The 20,923-nt window shown below is 35.5% G+C and overlaps 1 protein-coding gene across 1 annotated transcript; it reads left to right on the plus strand.

Moving 5' to 3' along the window:
* Positions 4,730-8,376, plus strand: LOC108660805. The gene is made up of 2 exons (XM_018115186.1): positions 4,730-5,302; positions 7,440-8,376. Exon 2 carries the CDS (start codon positions 7,713-7,715, stop codon positions 8,289-8,291), a length of 579 nt encoding a protein of 192 aa, XP_017970675.1. The 5' UTR covers positions 4,730-5,302; positions 7,440-7,712; the 3' UTR covers positions 8,292-8,376.

The raw sequence follows: 20,923 nt of genomic DNA on the forward strand, positions 1-20,923 counted from the left end.
AGTTGGAAGGTGGTGTAGTAAATAAATGAAGTTGATAGTTGATATGTAAATTTTATTATTTTGAAGAAATAAAATAATAAAAATATAAAAAGAGTTGGGAGTGAAATGGAGTAAAGAAATGAAAAAAAATAAAAAGAGAGTGATGGGGACAAGGCAAGTCGGTTTCTCCCCAAAAGAATGGCAGCACATCAATATAACAAAAAATAAAAAAAATGGTAAAAGGTGATGGGCAACCGCCCATGTGTGAATTAAAAGGGGATCTAAATTCATTTTTAATCAAGTGTAGGAGGTAGGGGCCGATCAAGTGATATACAAGAGATGAAAGAGAGAAAGGCATGGGTTCATGGGCTAGCCGCTCATGTGACCAAATGGAGAGAAGGATAAGATAAAATAATAAAGAATAGAGAAAGTAAAGAAATGAAATGAAGGAGGGGCCAGCCATGTGAGGGAGGAAAAAGGAAGAGAGAGATTCTGAAGAGTTAGAAAACCCGAGAAGAAGATTAAAAAAAAAGAAAGAAAAGAAAGCTTTGAAATATTGCAGCCGAAAGCACAAAAAAGGGAGAGAAAGCAAGGGCTGGTGCTGCCAAGTTTGTGATGGAGAAAAGAGAGGTTGTTGCTGCTGGTTTGAGAGAGAGAAAGGAGGGGTTTTGCTGTCGGGTTTGTGAGGGAAAAAGGAAGGGTTGTGCCACCGGGTTTGTGAGGGAAAAAGGAAAGGTTGTGCTGCCGGTTTTAAGAGTGAAGGAGGAAGGATGGGGGTTGCAACTATGGTGAGAAAGAAATTTGGTGAAGGAAAATAAATGGGAGCTTAAGTGGCGGTAGAAAGAGGAAAGAAAGGAGAAAAAAAAAAGATCTAGTTGGCTGATCGGTTAGCAAGGAAAAAAAAAGAGAAATTTTGGGGTTAGAGAGAAGGGAGAAGAAGTCGATTGTAGAGAGAGAAAATGGGTGGAAAAAAATATTATATATATATATATATATATATATATATATATATCAAGTGGGTTGTCAGATTTAAAAGAAATAAATAAAGATAGTACACTTTGAAGGTAGGTCGGAGAAAATAACAAACGATCAGTAAGTAAAAATAGCGAAGTAGCATCTCGCTATTATGAGGTTAGTGGGTGTTAAATTTTAAAATTATATTTTTACAATATATTATATATGTTACACTTGATAGTTTACGAAATTGTGGATAGCATGTATTGGTAGAAAGCCTTAGGTTATTTGTATTTGTGACAAAAATTTTAAATTTATTTTTTTTATAATATATAAATATATATCTACATGCTTTTAAATACGGAAAAACAAACCTTTGATTGGTTTTTCATTTCAAAATCATATCTTACAAGTTTGTGTGATATTTAGGTCAATGGCCTTTTGTATTGATTCATAAAACTTGATGATAAATTATTTATTTCACTTAGCATGCCGATTTGGTAAATATGTCATGCTTTGAAATAAATTATGCATAACATTCATTTTATAATTATACGGCTTTTAATCTGTCATGTTATGCAAATGTATTAAATTGTAATGATTTTATTTTAACCTGATTGAGATACTCTGGGTAGGACCTGTTACCACATCAGGTCAAGTGTGGTCTTTGTGCACAAAGTAGTAATTGTCGATTATTGATATTTAATTTAAAAAGGGGACCTAAAGTTTCGATTTATATTGGGTGACGTGGGTAGTTCCCACAAGAAGGTAAAGGGGGACCTGAAGTCTCGATTTATATATGGTGACGTGGGTAGTTCTTACGAGTAGGTAAAGGGGGACCAGAAGTCTCGATTTATATATATGGTGGCGTGGGTAGTTCCCACGAGTAGGTAAAGGGGGACCTGAAGCCTCGATTTATATATGGTGGCTTGAGTAGTTTCCACGAGTAGGTAAAGGGGGACCTGAAGCTTCAATTCATATGATGGCGTGGGCAGTTCCCACGAATAGGTGATGATGTCTGAGAGAGTAAGCCTAATGGTTATATTAAACCTACTCGAGGATGATGCTCACTTGTAGATTTTTATTTCACTATGCATAGCATTAATATTTGAAAATTTTTATTTATTTAATGGTAAGTGAAATTTATTTATTCATTAGTGATCAATTAATTCGCCTTTTATATTTGATAATCTTCATTTTTCACTTATTATTGAAATTAATGTTGATTGGATGTCGAGGTTGAAAGATTTTCTAGTATCCTAAATACAACTGTTTTCATATATATTTACTTGGGAATTATTATTTTTAAGAATTGCAAGATATAAAAACAAAATCTCTTAATTTTATGGAATGTATTTTCTATGCTTACTCTTGATTTTATAAACATTCCACCTTTATGTTCGTTTCCCCTCTTCGCCTATTCACGGGGTCGATGATGATCACTGAGTCTATAAGACTCACACCCTTTTTATTTTTCCTTTTGCAAATAGAGATCAGTTTAACGTGTAATCATGGGTGCATTCGGTCCACCATAAAGTATGTAAAGGCATATCTTAACCCCGCTTCGAGTCGCTCCCCTGTTTAGGATTGTGTCGGAACGAAATTGGTATATGTTGAAAAATGTTGTTAACTTATAAATGTGAATTGTTATTATTTTGAATGAAGTAGATAGTAATTTAATTATTAATATTTGCTTACGCTCGTGATTATATGTATTTAATGAATCTAGCGGAAGTCTTAGTTTGGGACTTAGCAAAAATTTCTCGAAAGTCTCAGACGTCGGTAGCGACCAAGGAGGGGTCATTACAACGACCTTCATTCCTTTATGCTGCCTTATACAGAACTATAGCAGTTCAGCCGTATTGAACATGATTTTCACCTCAATCTAATCCGAATTGAGTGAAGTGGTATACGTGAAAGTTGTAGCCCTGTCTCTTATCTTTCCAATGGATCAAGAATCACATCAATTGAATTTCTTTAACTCAAGTTATCCATGAAATATTACAATATATATGAATGAAGCCATCACCATACTTATACGAATTTTTATCAAGTAAGCATTTCTCATCAATTTTCTTATAAAAGTGATAAAAGAAATCAACAATAATTATACTTAAAGTAAATTAAAACAAAATAATATAAAATTAAACTAAAATAACTTAAATTAAATTACTCAATATGTAATCAAACTTAACTAAGAAAAACATCTAAAATACTAAAATCTGAAACTAAGATCTCAAAGACCTACCTACTTAAATCCTTAAAATGTGTTAAAATAACTCTATATACTAAAGTTATCATGAGAATAAAGGATGTTGCTCCATCGAATCAAGTATAGCTGAATTTAATGATTTCATAAATTTTTGTGAGCTCACTAACTTGCTACTACTAGGTAAGAAATGCACTTGGTATGGTCCTAACTCAAAAAAAAAAAAAGCAGGATTGATTGTTTCCTCTTATCTTCTCAGTGGTTGCATCAATTCAGTGATTTGACTCAATAGGGTCTCAAGCGATTTCTCTTATATCATTGTCCAATTCTTCTAGCATTGGAAACAGTTGATTAAGGCCCTTGCTCTTTCTGCTTTATGGATTGTTAGTTATCAGCAATGGGCTTTGGTGATAAGGTTGCTTCATGGATCTCCAGGTTTTTGTCTTAAAGCAAAGCTTGGCTAACTTAAATCTCATCGTAAGCAACGGAACAACCACTCTTTTGGGAATATCAGTTGTTCTATCACAAAACTTAAAATCTTGTGGATTACTTTGACAAGATTGGTAATCTACATGATCTCTCTAAAAATGAATGTATGACAAAGAGTGACACAATGAGTCGGTTATGGACAGCTTCTAAACAAAGGTAATTTTTATGGCACCAAAATTTACGCATTCAGTGGCTTAAGGAGGGTGATAAAAACACTCACTTTTTTTAGTGCAAAGCTAAGGCCCTTTCCTATAAGAACTATATTGCAGGAGTTATGGTAGGTGGGCACTGGGTTTCTAAACCCATTAATGTGCGTCATGTGACATTTGATTATTTTAAAAATCTCTTTAATAGTAATTAGTGGACATGACCAACCTTCTAAGGACTTCAGTTTAAGAAAATCAACTCACATGATGCCTCCAACTTCGAAGCTCTTATCACTATGTGTAGACACCCAAAAAAATCAAAAAAATAAAATAAATAAATGTAAAATAAAATAATGAAAAAAAAAAAGAATCGCTAGGCGTACGCCTAACCATCCCTTCCCTCAACCACCCTGAATGATGGGGGTTCTGACTACCAACTCCTTGGTGCCAGAACCCCATTACCAGGTTGACTAAATTTTTGGACAACCTGACTTTTAAAGATTGCCAACCTGCAAAAAGAAAAAAGGGGGAGGGGAACCGAAAACAAACCCAGAAAGAAATCTTTCGGAGCAAAAAACCTGCAAACCAAAAATTCCTAAGAATCCCTAAGAACCCAAAAACCCAGCAATCGACTATCCTAAAAAATTCCCTAGGCAACCAAGAAACCACAAAATAGCAACTAGAGGAAATCCTAGTTTTCTAGAAGCCACAATAATCCAAAAATAAAACAAAATGTATCCAAAAAATACAAAAAAAAATCAGTCAAAAATACACAATAGAAAAAGAGTAACCGAATTTTGGGGGGGGGGGGATTTTTTTTATTATTTTGGATTTTTTTAGGGTACTTGCACCGCCGTCGGTTGATAGTCAGGGGTTTTAGCTACCGGCAGAAGGAAGGGAGCGACGTCGACAACGTCCAGCAGCTACAGAGAGGACAGATCTGGAGCTAAAGTTGATCGACGGTAAGAGAAGGCGAAGAGGGAGAGCCGACCGGCAGTAGAATAAGGCGAAGAGAGGTCCGATCTTGGTAGCCGACACCGGTAGGAGAGGAAAGATTCTGCTGTCGATAGGAAATCCGGTTGGTGAGCTTGCCGCCCATCAAGGAACGGTGAAGGAGAAACAAGAAGTACCGACCGGTGGTTAGAAGAGAGATTGGAGCGGCACCAACGAAAATGGTAACTTGGGTCGCTGATCGATGGCAAGAAAGGAAAAGGTAGCCGACGGCGCCACAGGTTAGGGAGGTCCGATTTTGGGTGGCTGTTAGAAGGAGCTGGTGAGATTTTAGAGAGAAGGTAGAGAGATTTGTTTCTAGAGAGAGAAGTTGAAGAGAGAAAATGAGAAACAAGGAAGAAAATGAAGCTTAAATAGCTAAGAGTTGGGGCATGTGAAACGGCGCCGTTTTAGGCACCAAAGGGGTGTTGAGCAGGAGACCAACACGATGCGTTTTGATAAGAGGCCACGCGGGCCTTAGGGAGGTAGTTTAGTTGGAGCAGGCCGACATTTGGGCCGCTTTTAACCCACCAAGGTAAATCCTTAACCCCTTTGTGGATTTGTTTGTTGGCCCATTTTGTATGATTTTCATTTTGAGAAATATTAGGTAGAATTAATTTTAAATTATTATAGTATAAAATTTTATTTTATTATTTTATGATATTTTAAATCTTAGGAGATTTATGCAAATGGAAGAATATAAAAACAATGAAGCATAAAAAAAATAATAAATAATAGTAATAAAAAATAAACAAAAAATTACAAAATTTCATGATATTAACCACAAGCATAATATACCGATGATAGGATCTTCCGAGGATCTTGCGAAAGTGAGTATTCCTTGGAAAGTTTCCTAGGTGAAAAGGTGTCCCCGAGTCCCACCAGTATGATGGGAGGGTTCGAGAAACATCTTTAATAAAAGGTTTTTACTCGTATTAGGTTCATTATTCACAAAAATATTATTTTTTAAAAAAAATGTACTATAACCCCGATGATGGGAATTATTTGTTAAATTTGCAAATGCGAGTTTCTCGGATAATTTCTTAGGTGAGAGAACACCTCGGATTCCACCAATATGATGGGCGAATTCGGGAGAACGTCCTCAATTAAAGGTTATTCGTCCGACATTTTTATCTCATGCCATGCATCTCATCTTTCCTCATATTTGCATTCCATTTAGGTTAAATAGGAGATAAAATAAGAGAATAATAACTAAGAAAATATAGTGAACTTAAAAAATTAAAGCCTAATAGGATAATCTAAAAATGGTACCGTTCATAGAACGAGCATCCCGGGGGTGCTAATCTTTCCCCGAGCGTAACCGAACTCCGAAACTTAGATCTAGAAAAACGTAGACCAGATTAAGGTTCTTTTCGGTGGGCTTAAAATTAATTTAAGGCTTCATCGATTAGAATCGAGTCAATAGGTGGCCAATCGCACCTAGTAAAAAAGATTGGTGGTGACTCCTAATTTTTAGAGTTTTCATCACGTCTGGTGGTCGAGTTCCTGGACCCGCACGTTACAACAGCTGGCGACTCCATTGGGGACTGTCGAGAGTCGAACCATTTAATAATAATAGGTTATCCAAGGCTTTAAATAATTCGATGTTTCCTTAGTGTTAATGATTTGTTTTGCATATTTTGTTTGGTGCATTGGTTTATTTCGCATTTGTTACTTTATTGCTTTTAATAATTGTGAGGATTTAGGATAGAGGGATGTGAGATTGTTACTCCGAACTCAATGTTTTCCTTCACACACACGGCACACTTTTGCATTCATGCATAAGTCCTCTACCCGGGCATTGTCCATATTTAGGAGGGAGTTTAGTAGCTACGCTCTCGTGAGGTGATAACCTCCACACGGGCTAGTGAAGACTCCCACTCAGATCGAACTTAGTTCATTCGAAGCCTGTAATGGGTGAAGATCGGGGTGCTTTACTAGTCCGCATGGACGATAGTGAGGAACGATTTGGGAACTTTTAGCTCCGTTTGTAACCCAAACTCAGCATATAGAAAATTGCGAGTAACCTTCCTTTAGGTAGAGCCATTCCAACATATTGTGAAGGAGGTACCCTTAAATAGGAACACATGAAGGAATACTTCTCAGTCTCTCTATTTTGACTTCTTGCATAACATTATGGAAACAAAAAAAAAGAAAGAAAAAAAAAGTAAGGAAAAGGAAACAAACAAAGTCCTTTCTTTTATTTCTTTTGTTCTTTAAAAATTATGAAAATAAATTACAAAAAAAAAAGAAAAAGAAAGAATAAAGAGTAAAAAAAAAAGACAAGGATTTTAATTTTGAATAGATCTTCCACTTTTCATTTTTACATGATTTTTTAATAAAATGGTTTTTATTGTATTCACATTGCATGTACAGTGTTTAAATTTTATTACATTTTGGTGGTACTCCATTGGATATCATTTCATCCATTCATCAAATCATCATTGCATTTCATGCATTCATACACATGACATATTTGCATCCATGTCCATATATTCTTCTTTTCTTTATTTCTAGCCATATTTATTCCCATAATAAAGAACCACACAATTTTATTAGGTTTGAAGAGAATAAAACAAATCCACATTTATGGAAAACATCTAAAAAGGTTTCAGTTAAATTTCAAAACTCCTTTTCTAATTTATTTGATTTGAATCTTGGGGGGTTAAAAGGATATAGAACATCAGTTGGAAGCAAGGATAAGTGCACTAGAGCGCAATCAAGAAGAGTTCGGACATGATCTTCGAGAGATGAAAGGACAGATTGTCAAATTGATGGAAATGGTTAAATGTCTCAACAGAACCAATGGGATTCACCCTCAAGAATTCTAATCGCTTCAAACCGAACCACACCTCAAGCAACCATTGAAGGAAGGCCAATTTGTCCTTGATAGGACCAATATTTCACTCAGTGACCCAAGTAAAGATCAAGGTTTGAAAAAAGTTATGAAAGGGATGGATGAGTTGAATATGCAGATGATGGAATTGAAAAGCTCAATATCCAAGATGGGACCTCTAAGCCTTGCACCACCTTTAAACAGTGGTTTGCCATCGAGCACATTCTTCCAACCTACCACTTTTCGACCAACTTTTCAACCCATGAACATTGGTCTACGTCCAAGTTTGCACCCTTGCCCAAGCACCTTTCGACCACCTTCTCAACAAGCTCCTCGAGCCCAACTGTTCACACCATCACCTATCACCCCTGCTCCTAGCCTAGGTGTCATCCAAAAACAATCCAAAAAGAAACAGCATAAGCAATTGGATCCCATTCCCATTTCTTATGGAAAACTTTTTCACCAATTAGTTCATGATCACCTCGTTGCTGCTATGCCTATAGAACCCTTGAAACCTCCATATCCAAAGTGGTACAATCCAAATGCAAGATGTGATTATCATGGTGGAGTCATGGGACATTCCATTGAAGATTGTACTGCATTCAAGCATAAGGTGCAAACATTGATAGATGCAAAGTGGTTTGATCTAGCAAAGATGGTCGGGCAGCGTGATAAAGTGTCCAAATAGGCGTCAAGGTGGCAAAAGTGGACTTTATTAGGACTTTTTCTTTTTGAGTAAAAGTTTTTAAGGTTTTAGGATATTTAATGTTTAGACATAGTTGTGCTTAATTTATTTTGAAGTTTGGATTTATGTTAGTGAACAATTATTAGAAAATGAATTTGTTCCTTGAATGATGCAAGAAAATTATCACAATTTGGATCAAATTTTGTTTCATAATAACAAGGATTTCTCAAAAAAAAAACAACAAAAAATATATAAAATACAAAAAATGATGATTAATAGAAAAATAAAAGTTCTACACTACTTAGATCTTGTTATAATCTCATCATGCATAAAAAAAAAATAGTGCCCTAAATTATTCATCATCCATTGACTCATAAGTCATCTTGTCATGCATTTAAACATCCATTTTGATACCCATGCATTTATCATTCATCCACTTTTTGTAAGTATTGTCATTTGACTTCACTACATACAATGAAATGAGAGGCAATAATGTCATTGGTTTCATGGAATAAAAAATATTTTTCCAAGTTTTGTATAAAGCAGGAGTACATTTAGGAAGATCTCTAGTAAGGAAGAACTTATCACTCAATCTAATTTGTTTTCATTTTGGTGAAAAGATAAAAGCTCGAGAAAGCCCTTTGGCTATTTGTGTGATACGTGGACTCAAATTTGAATCATGGGAGATGAGCAGTCAAAAAGATTGGACAAGATTGAGAAGTGCCAAGGCGAGATAAAGAAACAATTAGAAAGGTTAATGGAGATGATCACTAGTAAAGAGGATACGTCTTTTAAGGGATCATCAAGTTTGCAAAGACAGAGTCAATTGTCGATAAAAAGGCAAGTTGTGTCACTTTCGGGGGCAAATTTCTCTGACCCAACTCCTATTCCTGACTTAGATAACCTTGGAAAGCAAGAAAAATTGAAAGGAGAATCTTCTGAGCTAAAAAAAGAATTGCAAATGCAACAAAAGCATGACCTTTTGGATGAGCGCCTTAAAGCTATTGAACGGATGGACATCTATGGTTCTATTGATGCAATAAATTGGTGTTTGGTACCTGATGTGATCATCCCACCTACGTTCAAAGTACCAGATTTTGAGAAATATGATGGAACCAAATGCCCAAAAGCTCATATCGCTATGTATTGTCAGAAGATGGCTGCACATGCACATGATGACAAGCTTCTGATACACTGCTTCCAAGATAGCCTCACTAGTGCTGTAGCAAAGTGGTACGTCCAGCTGGATCACAATCGAATCCACACATGAAAGGACCTAACTCGGGCGTTTGTAGCTCAATATAAACATGTTTTGGACATGGCCCCAGATAGGCTTTCTTTGCAGAACATGGAGAAGAGAGACATTGAGAGTTTTAAGGAATACGCTCAAAGATGGAAAAATGTTGCTACACAGGTTCAATCACCTCTCACTGAAAAAGAAACAACAATGTTTTTTATTGGTACTCTACCCCCACCATACCATGATAGGCTAATCGAAAATGTTACCAGGAACTTCACTGACATAGTGATTTCAGGAGAGATGATTGAGAATGCAATTAAGAGGGGAAAAATTAGAAAGAATAGTGTCAGTAGCATGAAAAATTGTAATGCCTCAAAGAAAAGGAGAAGGGAAGCACGAGTAATTACATGTGAAGAACAACCATAGGGCATCAATCCATACCATCTTCATCCTGCATACCAACCTTCCTACCCCACTCGGAATCATATTTCCCATAGCTTGTCTCCCTATCAATCAATTCCATAACCAATTTTTCACCCTAAAGCACCCACACCTCCATTTATGCCTCAATCATTGCCAAAACCCAACCTTCGCCAATTACCCATGCCAATCTCGAAACTTTTGCCTATACTAATTGAAAATCAATACCTCAGTTTGGTGCCAATGAAAATAGTTCCAAACCCATCGGCAAGGAATTATAACCCTAATGATAAATGTGACTATCACATGGGGGCAATTGGACACTCAATAGAGAAATGTAGGCAATTGAAAGAGAAAATTGAAAATCTCATTAAGGATGGCAGTTTGACTCTTGAGCTTATGGAACGCTGGAAATCGGTTTTGCCATAGAGTGAGCTCTTGTTAGGAAGTTGAAAATGCCTCAAGTCTCAAGCAAATTACTTGGATGATTCGGCGTTTTTACTTTGTAGTTAGATGCATGGCATGAGTAGGATTTTGTTAAGAGTTGTAATTGAAGCATTAATGTTTTGTTGAATGAAAATTTTTGAAATTTTATGATGTGATACAATTGATTCAATAAAGGTTTTATAACATGTTTTCAAGATCATAAAAACCAAAAAAAAATTCAAAAAAAAACACAAAAAAAAAGAAAGAAAGAAAGAAATAAGGGTCATAAAGAAAAAAAATAGTTTTTGGCAATAAAATGTGCACATGATCTCGAAAGAATTGATGGTTACTGTTTGGAACAAACTTATCCTCGCAAACGTTCTCTAACCATTTCTTCAAACACTTTGGAACCCAAGACCATTCCAATAAGGATATTCAAGAACTTGAGTCCAAAAGGAAGCAAAGTTTTAAAGGTTTATTAACCTTATCATGTGATACCAAAAGACAATGATCTTTGCCTAGGCGATGTCCAATGTTATAATTGATTGTTTTGCAAAATTCTTTCTTTAAAAATCAAGCAAATCAGGCATGCTTGTAAAGACTCTGAATGTGGTAGGTTAATAAAGGTCAAGACTATGCTAAAGTCTCAAATATGCCAAAACCTCTCAAATTTCTTTCAACTGTATGCCAAATGTGAACCTTTCAAAACCATCCTTGATCTTACTTTGGGGCATGATGATCAAAAGAACAAGATTACCCAATACCTACAAGATGCCTTGTCTTCAAATATAGCTTTTTTCCTCACTCATTTAGCAAAAATATTTCTTGAAAGAGTTGATCATGAGAAGGTGTTCTGATATTAGATCTTTGAAGGTTTCAACGGAACCTTTATTGTTGAGAGTTGTCTCCTGAGCCTTCATTTGAGTGGTTGATTAACAAAGAAAACATTCGTGATGAATCCTTTCACTTTAGAAAGGTTGATTCAATCTTTAGTTGAAAAAAAAAAAGAAAGTTGATAGTGACATTATGCACTTGAAATACTCAAATGGTGTCAAAAGTAAAAAAGTAAAAAAAAAATCAGAGAAAAATCAACCTTTGATCTTAAAATATTCCTTTTTAGGGAATTACTCTTCAATGTAAGTAACCATAGTTGAGAGGATAAATGGCCATGTTTCATTTTCCCTTCACAAATGAGAAATTATTCACTTGCTACCCCTTTGAGCCTGTTACATTGTTTCTAAATGCACCTCAAACAAGGATCACCGCCCACATTGGGGGCCAATTATGAAGAAAATTTCTGTCAAAAGCATGGATGATAGAAGATTCATTTTGAGGAAAAAACGAACATCTGTTATATTATGGGGAGCAGATGCGAATTTGAGTTCTTGAAAGTTTCAAACTCAATCCATCAACATGAAGATTGAAAAAATGAATGAAGAAGAAGAAATGAAAATGAAAATTGAAAAAAGAAAGGAAGAAAAAAAAGCATAGAAGAAAAATGGTGGAAAAGCATGCTTTGAGAAAGGACAAATGTCTTGAAAGAGTCCTTAGAGTAGTAATGAATGATCCTTGGTTTAATCACCTTTAAATACATGTTTTGGGCCTTTGTATCCATTTTTTCAGAAGCCTTAACCATAGCCTACATTACGTGCTTGAAGAAGTCCATTTTGATCAAGTGTGGATACTTAAATTAAAGAGCTATCTTAGAGAAAGAGACCATCACATGAAAGATGAAACTTTGACTTCTTTTCTTTGCTAAAATTATGTAAAACCCAACCCTATAAACACATGTCATGACATACATGTACTGAGTAGCATGTTATTACGCTAGGAAAGCACTTTAGAATAGACGAAATTCGGTATTGTACCTAACGGTACACTTAAGTTGATTTAACCTCGAACTAGTTCAAATAGGAATCGTAGGATAAAATTTAATATTTTATAATCCAGGAATGACTAAAAATGATTGTTCGAAGTTCTAGGGTTCATTTGGAGTGAAATTGAAAATTTTTATATTTAGAGGCAAAATCGTAATTTTTCCACCCGCGGATAAAATTTGAGATTTTGAGATAATTTAGATCACATTTGACAAATTGGAGAATGGTATGAGTATAAGGGATGAAAAATCTGGCTATGGACAATTTTTCAGTTTTTGGGGCAAAAATGTAATTTTTGACTTTTATGAGGGCAAAAGTGTAAATTTCAAAAATTACTCCACCAAGACTTTGGATAAGTCTGAGAATTTTATCTAAGCTATGGATATGTGGGACAAGTATATGGTGAAAATTTGGAAACAAATGGATGGCTAGAATTTAAGGAATTAATAAAAATAAAAAAATGAATAAAATAATATTATAATATTTTAAAGGAAAAGTCAGCCATTTAAACCCCACTTTAAGTGATGGCCGGCCATAAGGGAGAACAAGGGAGAAAATAGAGAGGAAAGGAAGAAAAAAAGAAAAACCAAAGAGAAACAAGAAAATTCAAAGGGGAATTCGCGAATTTCGTCCGTTTACGCGTTTAACGGTAAGATTTTTCGATTTTAGCTTGATTTCTACCTTTCTTATGCCTTTGTTTCCATTTAGCATGCTTGAGGAGAGAGATCTAAAAGTGAAACCAAGGGTTGGCCGAAATTTATGGAGGAGAAAATTGAAATTTTTAGGTTTTCATTTTTAGTTAAATTGATAGTTTTAGTTAGTTAAATGTGTTTAGAAATTAAATTGGGCAAGAAAGCATTAAATTTTCACAATACCCACCCTTGGCCAAATCTGAAATAAGGTACAATGATGATGATCTGTTTTTTATTCTAAGAGAAATGAAGAGAAAATGATGAAAAATGGTTAAATGTGATAAAAAAACAAAGTAAAAAATTTATCAAGTTAATGTCCCATTTTTGGCCGAATTTTCCAAAGAGGAAAGTGAACTGATTTTGGTGATTTTAGAAGTTTATTGGCTGATATTTAATGGTTAGAAATGTTGGAGAGAGAATGGGACGATTTAGAGCTAAAATGGAGCGCATTAGCAATTTATTGGGTAAAGTGCCAAAAATAGGTTAATATCGCGTTTAAGCTGTTTTAGGCTATTGCATTTCATACCATGCATTAGTATAGGATTTAAGTCAAATATATAGTGATTTAGCATTAATGTGATGAATTGAGTAAATTTTTGCAATGTGTCTAGGAGGAGAGCCTTCCGGTAAAGGCAAGGAAATCGTACCCGACGAGTAGTTATCGGGACACCTAGAAAGCTTTTAGTTTGTACAAATGGTGAGTAAACTTATTATTATTGTAAATTATCTAGAGTTTATTTTTAAATGCTCTTTATGTATTTTATGAAATGAAAATGAGATTAAAACGGGATTTTTGATGTTTTAGAAATAAATGTGACAAATAAATATATATTGTGTTGATTATGAAATTGAGTAATTGGAGGCTACCAATTGTTTTGAAATATATATTTTCTTATGAATGGCTTATGATATATGAGTATATGTGGCTATATTTTATAATTGCATTGGGAATAGATGTAAGTTATCTTTTACTATGCAGGCTAGGTAAATAAATAAAAGCCACGTTATACTGTCGAAATTTTATTAAAATTGGTGGGTTTAGTCACTGCAGTAACGAGTTTTCGTGGACTGCCTATTAGAGGGGCACGGTAAATCCAGTTATATAGTTACTCCGGTAGTAGAGGCGAGGAGGGTAACTCCCGGGGTAGTATTAGAGCTCACTTCACGTCGAACCCCTACGTGAATGTGTAACTCGGCCAACGCCAAGGAATGGCTTGTTTTAAAAATAAAAATGTGTTTCACGTGTGAATATCTTAACAACCTTGGCGGGACTCGGTTAGATGCCTCGACCAAGGTATCCCCGAGGATTAGTTTTGGCTTGAGCCTTGTTTTTAATGAAAGTCAGAAGCCTTAACAACTGATTTGGTTAATTACAAATATTTTATGGTTTAAGAAATAAATTGAAAATCTTATGAAATGGTTTGTGATTTGTTGTTTAAACCTGTCTCCATTTTACTCGCATTTAGATATTTATGATAATGTCTGTTTACTCATTGGGATTGCAAAATCTCACCCACCTCCTTTCCAAACATTTCAGGCCTGTGGTAGCTTGTAGATACTCTATTTTGTAGAGGATTCCAGTTGACCCCTCTACCACACAGACAGTAGGTTTCTAGCACCAATACTTGGTGTAGTTTTGGGCCACTTGTCATTGTAATTATTATTGTAGATTATAACTTTGTAAATTATTGTATGCATGAATTTATTTTGTTCTCACGCTACAAAAATTATTTATGTATAGTTCTATAAAAATTGTTTTATAAGAAAATGGAATATATTATCGAATATTTTTATTAAGTCTAATTAGCCAACTTTTCACACTAAATGAATGATTTAGATTACAAAAAAATTATTTTTAATCGGCAGTGGATATTTTTTTATCATATGTTGTATTTTTATCAGATTTCGAAATTTTTTGATAAAAATGACCAAAATACCCTTGTGTGGCAAAAATTTTATTTTTGATTGTTTTCGATATAAAATAGTTTATATTCTCTTAAAACTCGATATTTAATAACAATTGCTCACAAGGGAAGTGGAAAACTGATATGTAAGCCTTGCGGGGTTCCGGTTGGCATTTCGGGTAAAGAGTGTCAATCGAGACGTCGCGGAGATTGTCATGAGCCCGAGGGAGGTTCCGGGTCGTGACAAATTACCTTCTTGAATCCTTTAAGTCATTTTGGACTAAATTTGAGTTTTTCAAGTGCATGATGGAACAATCAATAAAAAAATCAATAAAAAAAAGCAAGTGTGAAAGATGAAGCTCTAGGGTGAAAACCCGAAAGGGCAGTCTAGAGCGAAGATAAAAAAAAAAAAAAAGAGGAAAGAAAAAATGAGTGAAAAAGATAAAGTTCTAGGGTGAAAACCTAAAAGGGCAGTCTAGGGCGAAGATGGGGATTTATGAAGCCACTCATGATTCCAACTAAGGTGATAACAAGAAGCACTAAAGATAGACCATTTCAAGACAGTTGAATGCATTGGACACCTTTCTAAGGGTTTAAGACTCTCAAGCACCCTTAAAGATTCAAGCTCATTTGGAAAAAAATCCATACTGAATTTTGAGCATATCTCTGTCAAAATAACCTTCTGCAATATTAAACCTGTAATAGCTAGTCTTGATATTTATCATTTTGCCACATATCATGAGGTTTAGAAAGTGTCAAATTTGATTGTGATTTGAAATGAATCTTTTTACAAAAATCATTATACATTTGTGAGCTTAGATAAAGAAACTTCAACTTTTCTTCTTTCCCTCATGAAATGGTAAAAATCTTTATTGATGACCAAGCCCTTGATGTGTTAAACCATCCAACCCATATGAAAGACTAGGTTGTCATTTGGCTCATCCAAAATCATTTCAAACAGTAATCATCAATTTTCAAGAGATTCAAGTATCACATGTTGAAAAAATGTCAAATTGACTCAGTTTTGATCCAAACTTTAATTACCTTTAGTCATAAAATTTGGTTTTGTGGAGCAATTTTATCAAAATTCAAGACGCTTTGAAAGTAATGGAGAGTTCTTCATTTTTGTAAAGTAACTTCTGCTATTGTAATATGAAGATCAAAAGTTTTAAATGATGAGATAAGCATTTTTGTGAATCTTTTCTCATGGATCAAGAGGTATGGAATCTTTGAAATCAAGTTTGGATTGATACACGATCTCATGGGGATATCCATATTCGAGAAGTAACTTCAAGAATTGGGAATGATATGACAAGACTAGCAAGAAAGTTCTTTTGTGATAAAGTGATTGGCAATTGCACAAAAGATCATAGAAAAGTGTGCAAAGATAGGAAGAATGACTTTCAATAGAGGAAGACGCTGAAATGAAATGATGAGATAAAGGTAATTTTTCCTCCTGTCATGCAATCATGCATGCATGCACATGACCATGCAACAGTGAGGTTGGACATTTTCTGTGCAATAGTCAACATTCACACATATTTATATGCATTGGGAAAGGTAAAAATCCATGCAACACAAAAACCATGCAAAGACATCAAGCCTTGGTTAATTTGAGAACCACTTTGAAACATTTCAGATAATTAATGTTAAGATTTTTAAAGTTACGTTGCCTCAGTTTTTGAGGAGCCACATTTCCTAAATCCTCCGGGTACATTCTGAAGACCTTCGGGCACATTATTCTCTTAAATCCTCCGAGTGCATCTTCTAAAATCTCCGGGTAATTAGTTTCAAGGTTTTTTTAAGTTACGTTATCTCAATTTTCGAGGAGCTACATTTTTCTCTTAAAACCTCCGGGTATATCTTCAAAACCTCCATGTACATCTTCAAGACCTCCGGGTACATTCCTAAAACCTCCGGGTAATTAGTTTTAAGATTTCTTCAAAATTACGCTATTTCATTTTGAGATGAAGAGTATCTTTTTCTTCTAAAACCTCCGGGGATATCTTCAAAACCTCCGGGTACATATGTAAAACCTCTGGGTACATTCCTAAAACTTCCAAGTAATTAGTTTTAAAATTTCTTCAAAATTACGTGACCTCATTTTGAGATGAGGAACAACTTTTTCTTCTAAAACCTCCGAGTACATTCTTCAAAACCTCCGGGTAATTAGCTTCAAAATTCTTTTTAAGTTAGATAGCCTCATTTTGGTATGAGGAGCTTTTTATTATTAAAAAAGAAAAAAAGACTTTTAATCTGGTCCAAAGAAGGTGTCTACATTTTTGCACTATTCTTGATTCTCAAGAATGTACAAAGAGGGGCAACTGTAGACACCCAAAAAAATCAAAAAAATAAAATAAATAATAAAATAATAATATAATGAAAAAAAAAAGAAAAAAGGAATGGCTGGGCGTACGCCCAACCATCCCTTCCCTCAACCACCTTCAATGATGGGGCTTCTGACTACCAACTCCTTGGTGCCAGAACCCCATTACTGGGTTGTCCAAATTTTTGGACAACCTGGCTTTTGAAGATTGACAACCTGTAAAAAGAAAAAAGGGGGAGGGGAACCGAAAACAAACCCAGAAAGAAATCTCTCGGAGCCAAAAACCTGCAAACCAAAAATTCCTAAGAATCCCTAGGAACCCAAAAACCCAGCAATCGATAATCCCAAAAAAATCCCTAGGCAACCAAGAAACCACAAAACAGCAACCAGAGGAAATCCTAATTTTCTAGCAGCCACAATAATCCAAAAATCAGAAAAAATGCATCCAAAAAATACAAAAAAAAATTAGTCAAAAATACACAATAGAAGGATAGTAACCAAATTTGGGGGGGGGGGGGGATTTTTTTTATTATTTTGGATTTTTTTGGGGTACTTGCACCTCCGTCGGTGGGTAGTCAAGGGCCTTAACTACCGGCAGAAGGAAAGGAGCGACGTCAGTAACGCCGAGCAGCTGCATGGAGGACAGATCTTGAGCTAAAGCCTATCGGCGGTAAGAGACGATGAAGAGGGAAAGCCGACCGGAGGTAGAAGAAGGCGAGGAGAGGTCCGGTCTTGGTAGCCGGCACCGGTAGGAGAGGAAAGATTCGACTGCCAATAAGAGATCTGGTTGGTGAGCTTGCCACCGATCAAAGAACGGTGAAGGAGAAACAAATAGTACCGATCGGTGGTTGGGAGAGAGATTGGAGTGGCACTGACGAAAAGGGAAGCTTGGGTCACCGATCGGCTGCAGGAGAGGAAAAGGTAGCCGGTTAGGGAGGTCCGGTTTGGGGTGGCTATTAAAGGGAGCTGGTGAGATTTTAGAGAGAAGGCAAAGAGATTTGTTTCTAAAGAGAGAAGTTGAAGAGACAAAATGGGAAGAAATGAAGAAAATGAAGCTTAAATAGCTAAGAGCTGAGGCATGTGAAACGGCGTCGTTTTGGGCACTAGGGGGGTGTTGAGCAGGAGACCAACACGATGCGTTTTGATAAGAGGCCACGCGGGCCTTAAGGAGGCAGTTTAATTGAAGTAGGTCGGCATTTTGGCCGCCTTTAGCCCACCAAGGTAAATCCTTAACCCCTTTGTGGATCTGTTTGTTGGCCCATTTTGTATGATTTCCATTTTGAGAAATATTAGGTAGAATTAATTTTAAATTATTATAGTATAAATTTTTTTATTATTATTTTATGATATTTTAAGACTTAGGAGATTTATGCAAATGGAAGAATATAGAAACAATGAAGCATAAAAAAAATAATAAATAATAGTAATAAAAAATAAACAAAAAATACAAAATTCCATGATATTAACCACAAGCATAATATACCGATGATGGGATCTTTCGAGGATCTTGCGAATGCGAGTATTCCTCGAAAAGTTTCCTAGGTGAAAAGGTGTCCCCGAGTCCCACCAGTATGATGGGAGGGCTCGAGAAACATCTTTAATAAAAAGCTTTTGCTCGTATTAGGTTCATTATTCACGAAAATATTATTTTTTAAAGAAAAACGTACAATAACACCGATTATGGGAATTATTCGTTAAATTTACAAAGGCGAGTTTCTCGGATAATTCCCTAGGTGAGAGAACACCCCGAATCCCACCAGTATGATGGGCGGATTAGGGAGAACGTTCTCAATAAAAGGTTATTCGTCCGACATTTTTATCTCACGCCATGCATCTCATCTTTCCTTATATTTGCATTCCATTTTAGGTTAAATAGGAGATAAAATAAGAGAATAATAACTAAGGAAATATAGTGAACTTAAAAAATTAAAGCCTAATAAGATAATCTAAAAATGGGACCGTTCATGGAACGGGCATCCCGGGAGTGCTAATCCTTCTCCGAGTGTAACCGTACTCCTGAACTTAGATCTAGAAAAACGTAGATCAGTTTAAGGTTCTTTTCAGTGGGCTTAAAATTAATTTAAGGCATTATCGATTAGAATCGAGTCAATAGATGGCCAATCGCACCTAGTAAAAAAGATTTGTGACGACTCCTAATTTTTAGAGTTTTCATCACGTATGGCGGTCGGATTCTTGGACCCGCACGTTATGACACTATGGAAGAACTCAAAAACACGGTTTGGAGTTATGATGGATCTAAGGAGCCAGGCCTTAATGGATTCAACCTTAATTTCTATAAACGTAATTGGAACACGGTAAAGTACGACCTCTTTGCTGTCATTTCTAATTTTATGACTTTGGGTAAACTTGAAAAGGGTCTCAACTCTTCCTTTATTACCTTTATCCCTAAGGTCCAAAGTCTCACTTTTTTTAGGGACTTTGGACCTTTTAGCTTAGTGAGTTTGGTCTACAATATTATATCCAAGCTTCTAGCTAACAAACTCAAGATTGTTATCTCTAAGGTAATTAGTGATAATCCGAGTGCTTTTGTGAGTGGGTGTCACATTGTTGATGATATCATGTTGGCCAATGAAATTATTCATTGTATGAAGATCAAAAAATTCCACAAAGGTGGGATTGTTTTTAAGCTTGATTTCAAAAAGGCTTTTGATTGTGTGGATTCAAGTTTTCTCTTGCTTGTGATGGAAGCTGTGGGCTTTGGATATAAATGTCGTAATTGGATTCATGAATGCATTTCCACAGTTAGAGTGTCCATTCTTATTAATGGTTTTCCCACTTAAAAGCTTTCTATGAAGCAAGGACTTCGCCAAGGAGATCCTTTGTCACCATTCCTTTTCATCATGGTAGTGGAGACCCTGCATCTCACTCTCATTAGAGCTGAATGTGTTAATCTTTTTAAAGGCATCACACTCACAACCTCAAGTATCAGTATCTTCCACCTTCAATTTGCCAATATACTAACATGTTTTTTGAAACTGATATGCAGGGTGCCATTAATGTCTGTCGTCTTTTACGTTGCTTTGAGTTAGCTTCTGATCTTCGTATCAACTTTCAAAAATCTTGTGTCCATTCTGTGGGTGTTTCAGATGATGTGGGTAAGAATATCTCAAACATTCTTCATTGTGAAATGGGTTCATTACCTTTTAATTATCTTTGCATTCCACTTGGTGCTAACCTTCAACGCATCAGTACTTAGGTCCTAGTTATTAACAATTTTAAGAGGCATCTTGCACGGTGGCAACGAAAATACCTCTTTTTTTGGGGTAGGATTACTCTCATTAATTCGGTGTTAAACTCTCTTCCTTTATACTCCTTTGCTGTCTTTCAAGCAACAAAAAGAGTCATCTGTAAACTTGAATAGTTAAGGAGAGCTTTCTTATGGGGTGGCACAATTGAGAAAAAGAAGATTGCAAAGGTTCAATGGGGTACAGTTTGCAAACCAAAGAGATTTTGTGGGCTTGTAATTTCAAGTCTTAAAAATAGGAACCTGGCTTTACTCGCCAAGTGATGGTGGCGCTATGGCATTGATGAAAAAGCCCTCTGAACATAATCAATTTTTGACAAATATGGTAGCAAGCCTTCTCATTGGATGCCCTCTTTTTTTAACACTAGGAGATTGTCAACCTTATAAAGACCTTTTATTTCTCTACCTTCAAGCTAAGGTATTCAAGATCTTGTAGAAGATCGAGCTTGTAGTTGGATTATGGGAGATGGAACCACTATATTTGC

Source organism: Theobroma cacao, chromosome 2 (assembly GCF_000208745.1).
Source record: "Theobroma cacao cultivar B97-61/B2 chromosome 2, Criollo_cocoa_genome_V2, whole genome shotgun sequence".
Lineage (NCBI taxonomy): Eukaryota > Viridiplantae > Streptophyta > Magnoliopsida > Malvales > Malvaceae > Theobroma > Theobroma cacao.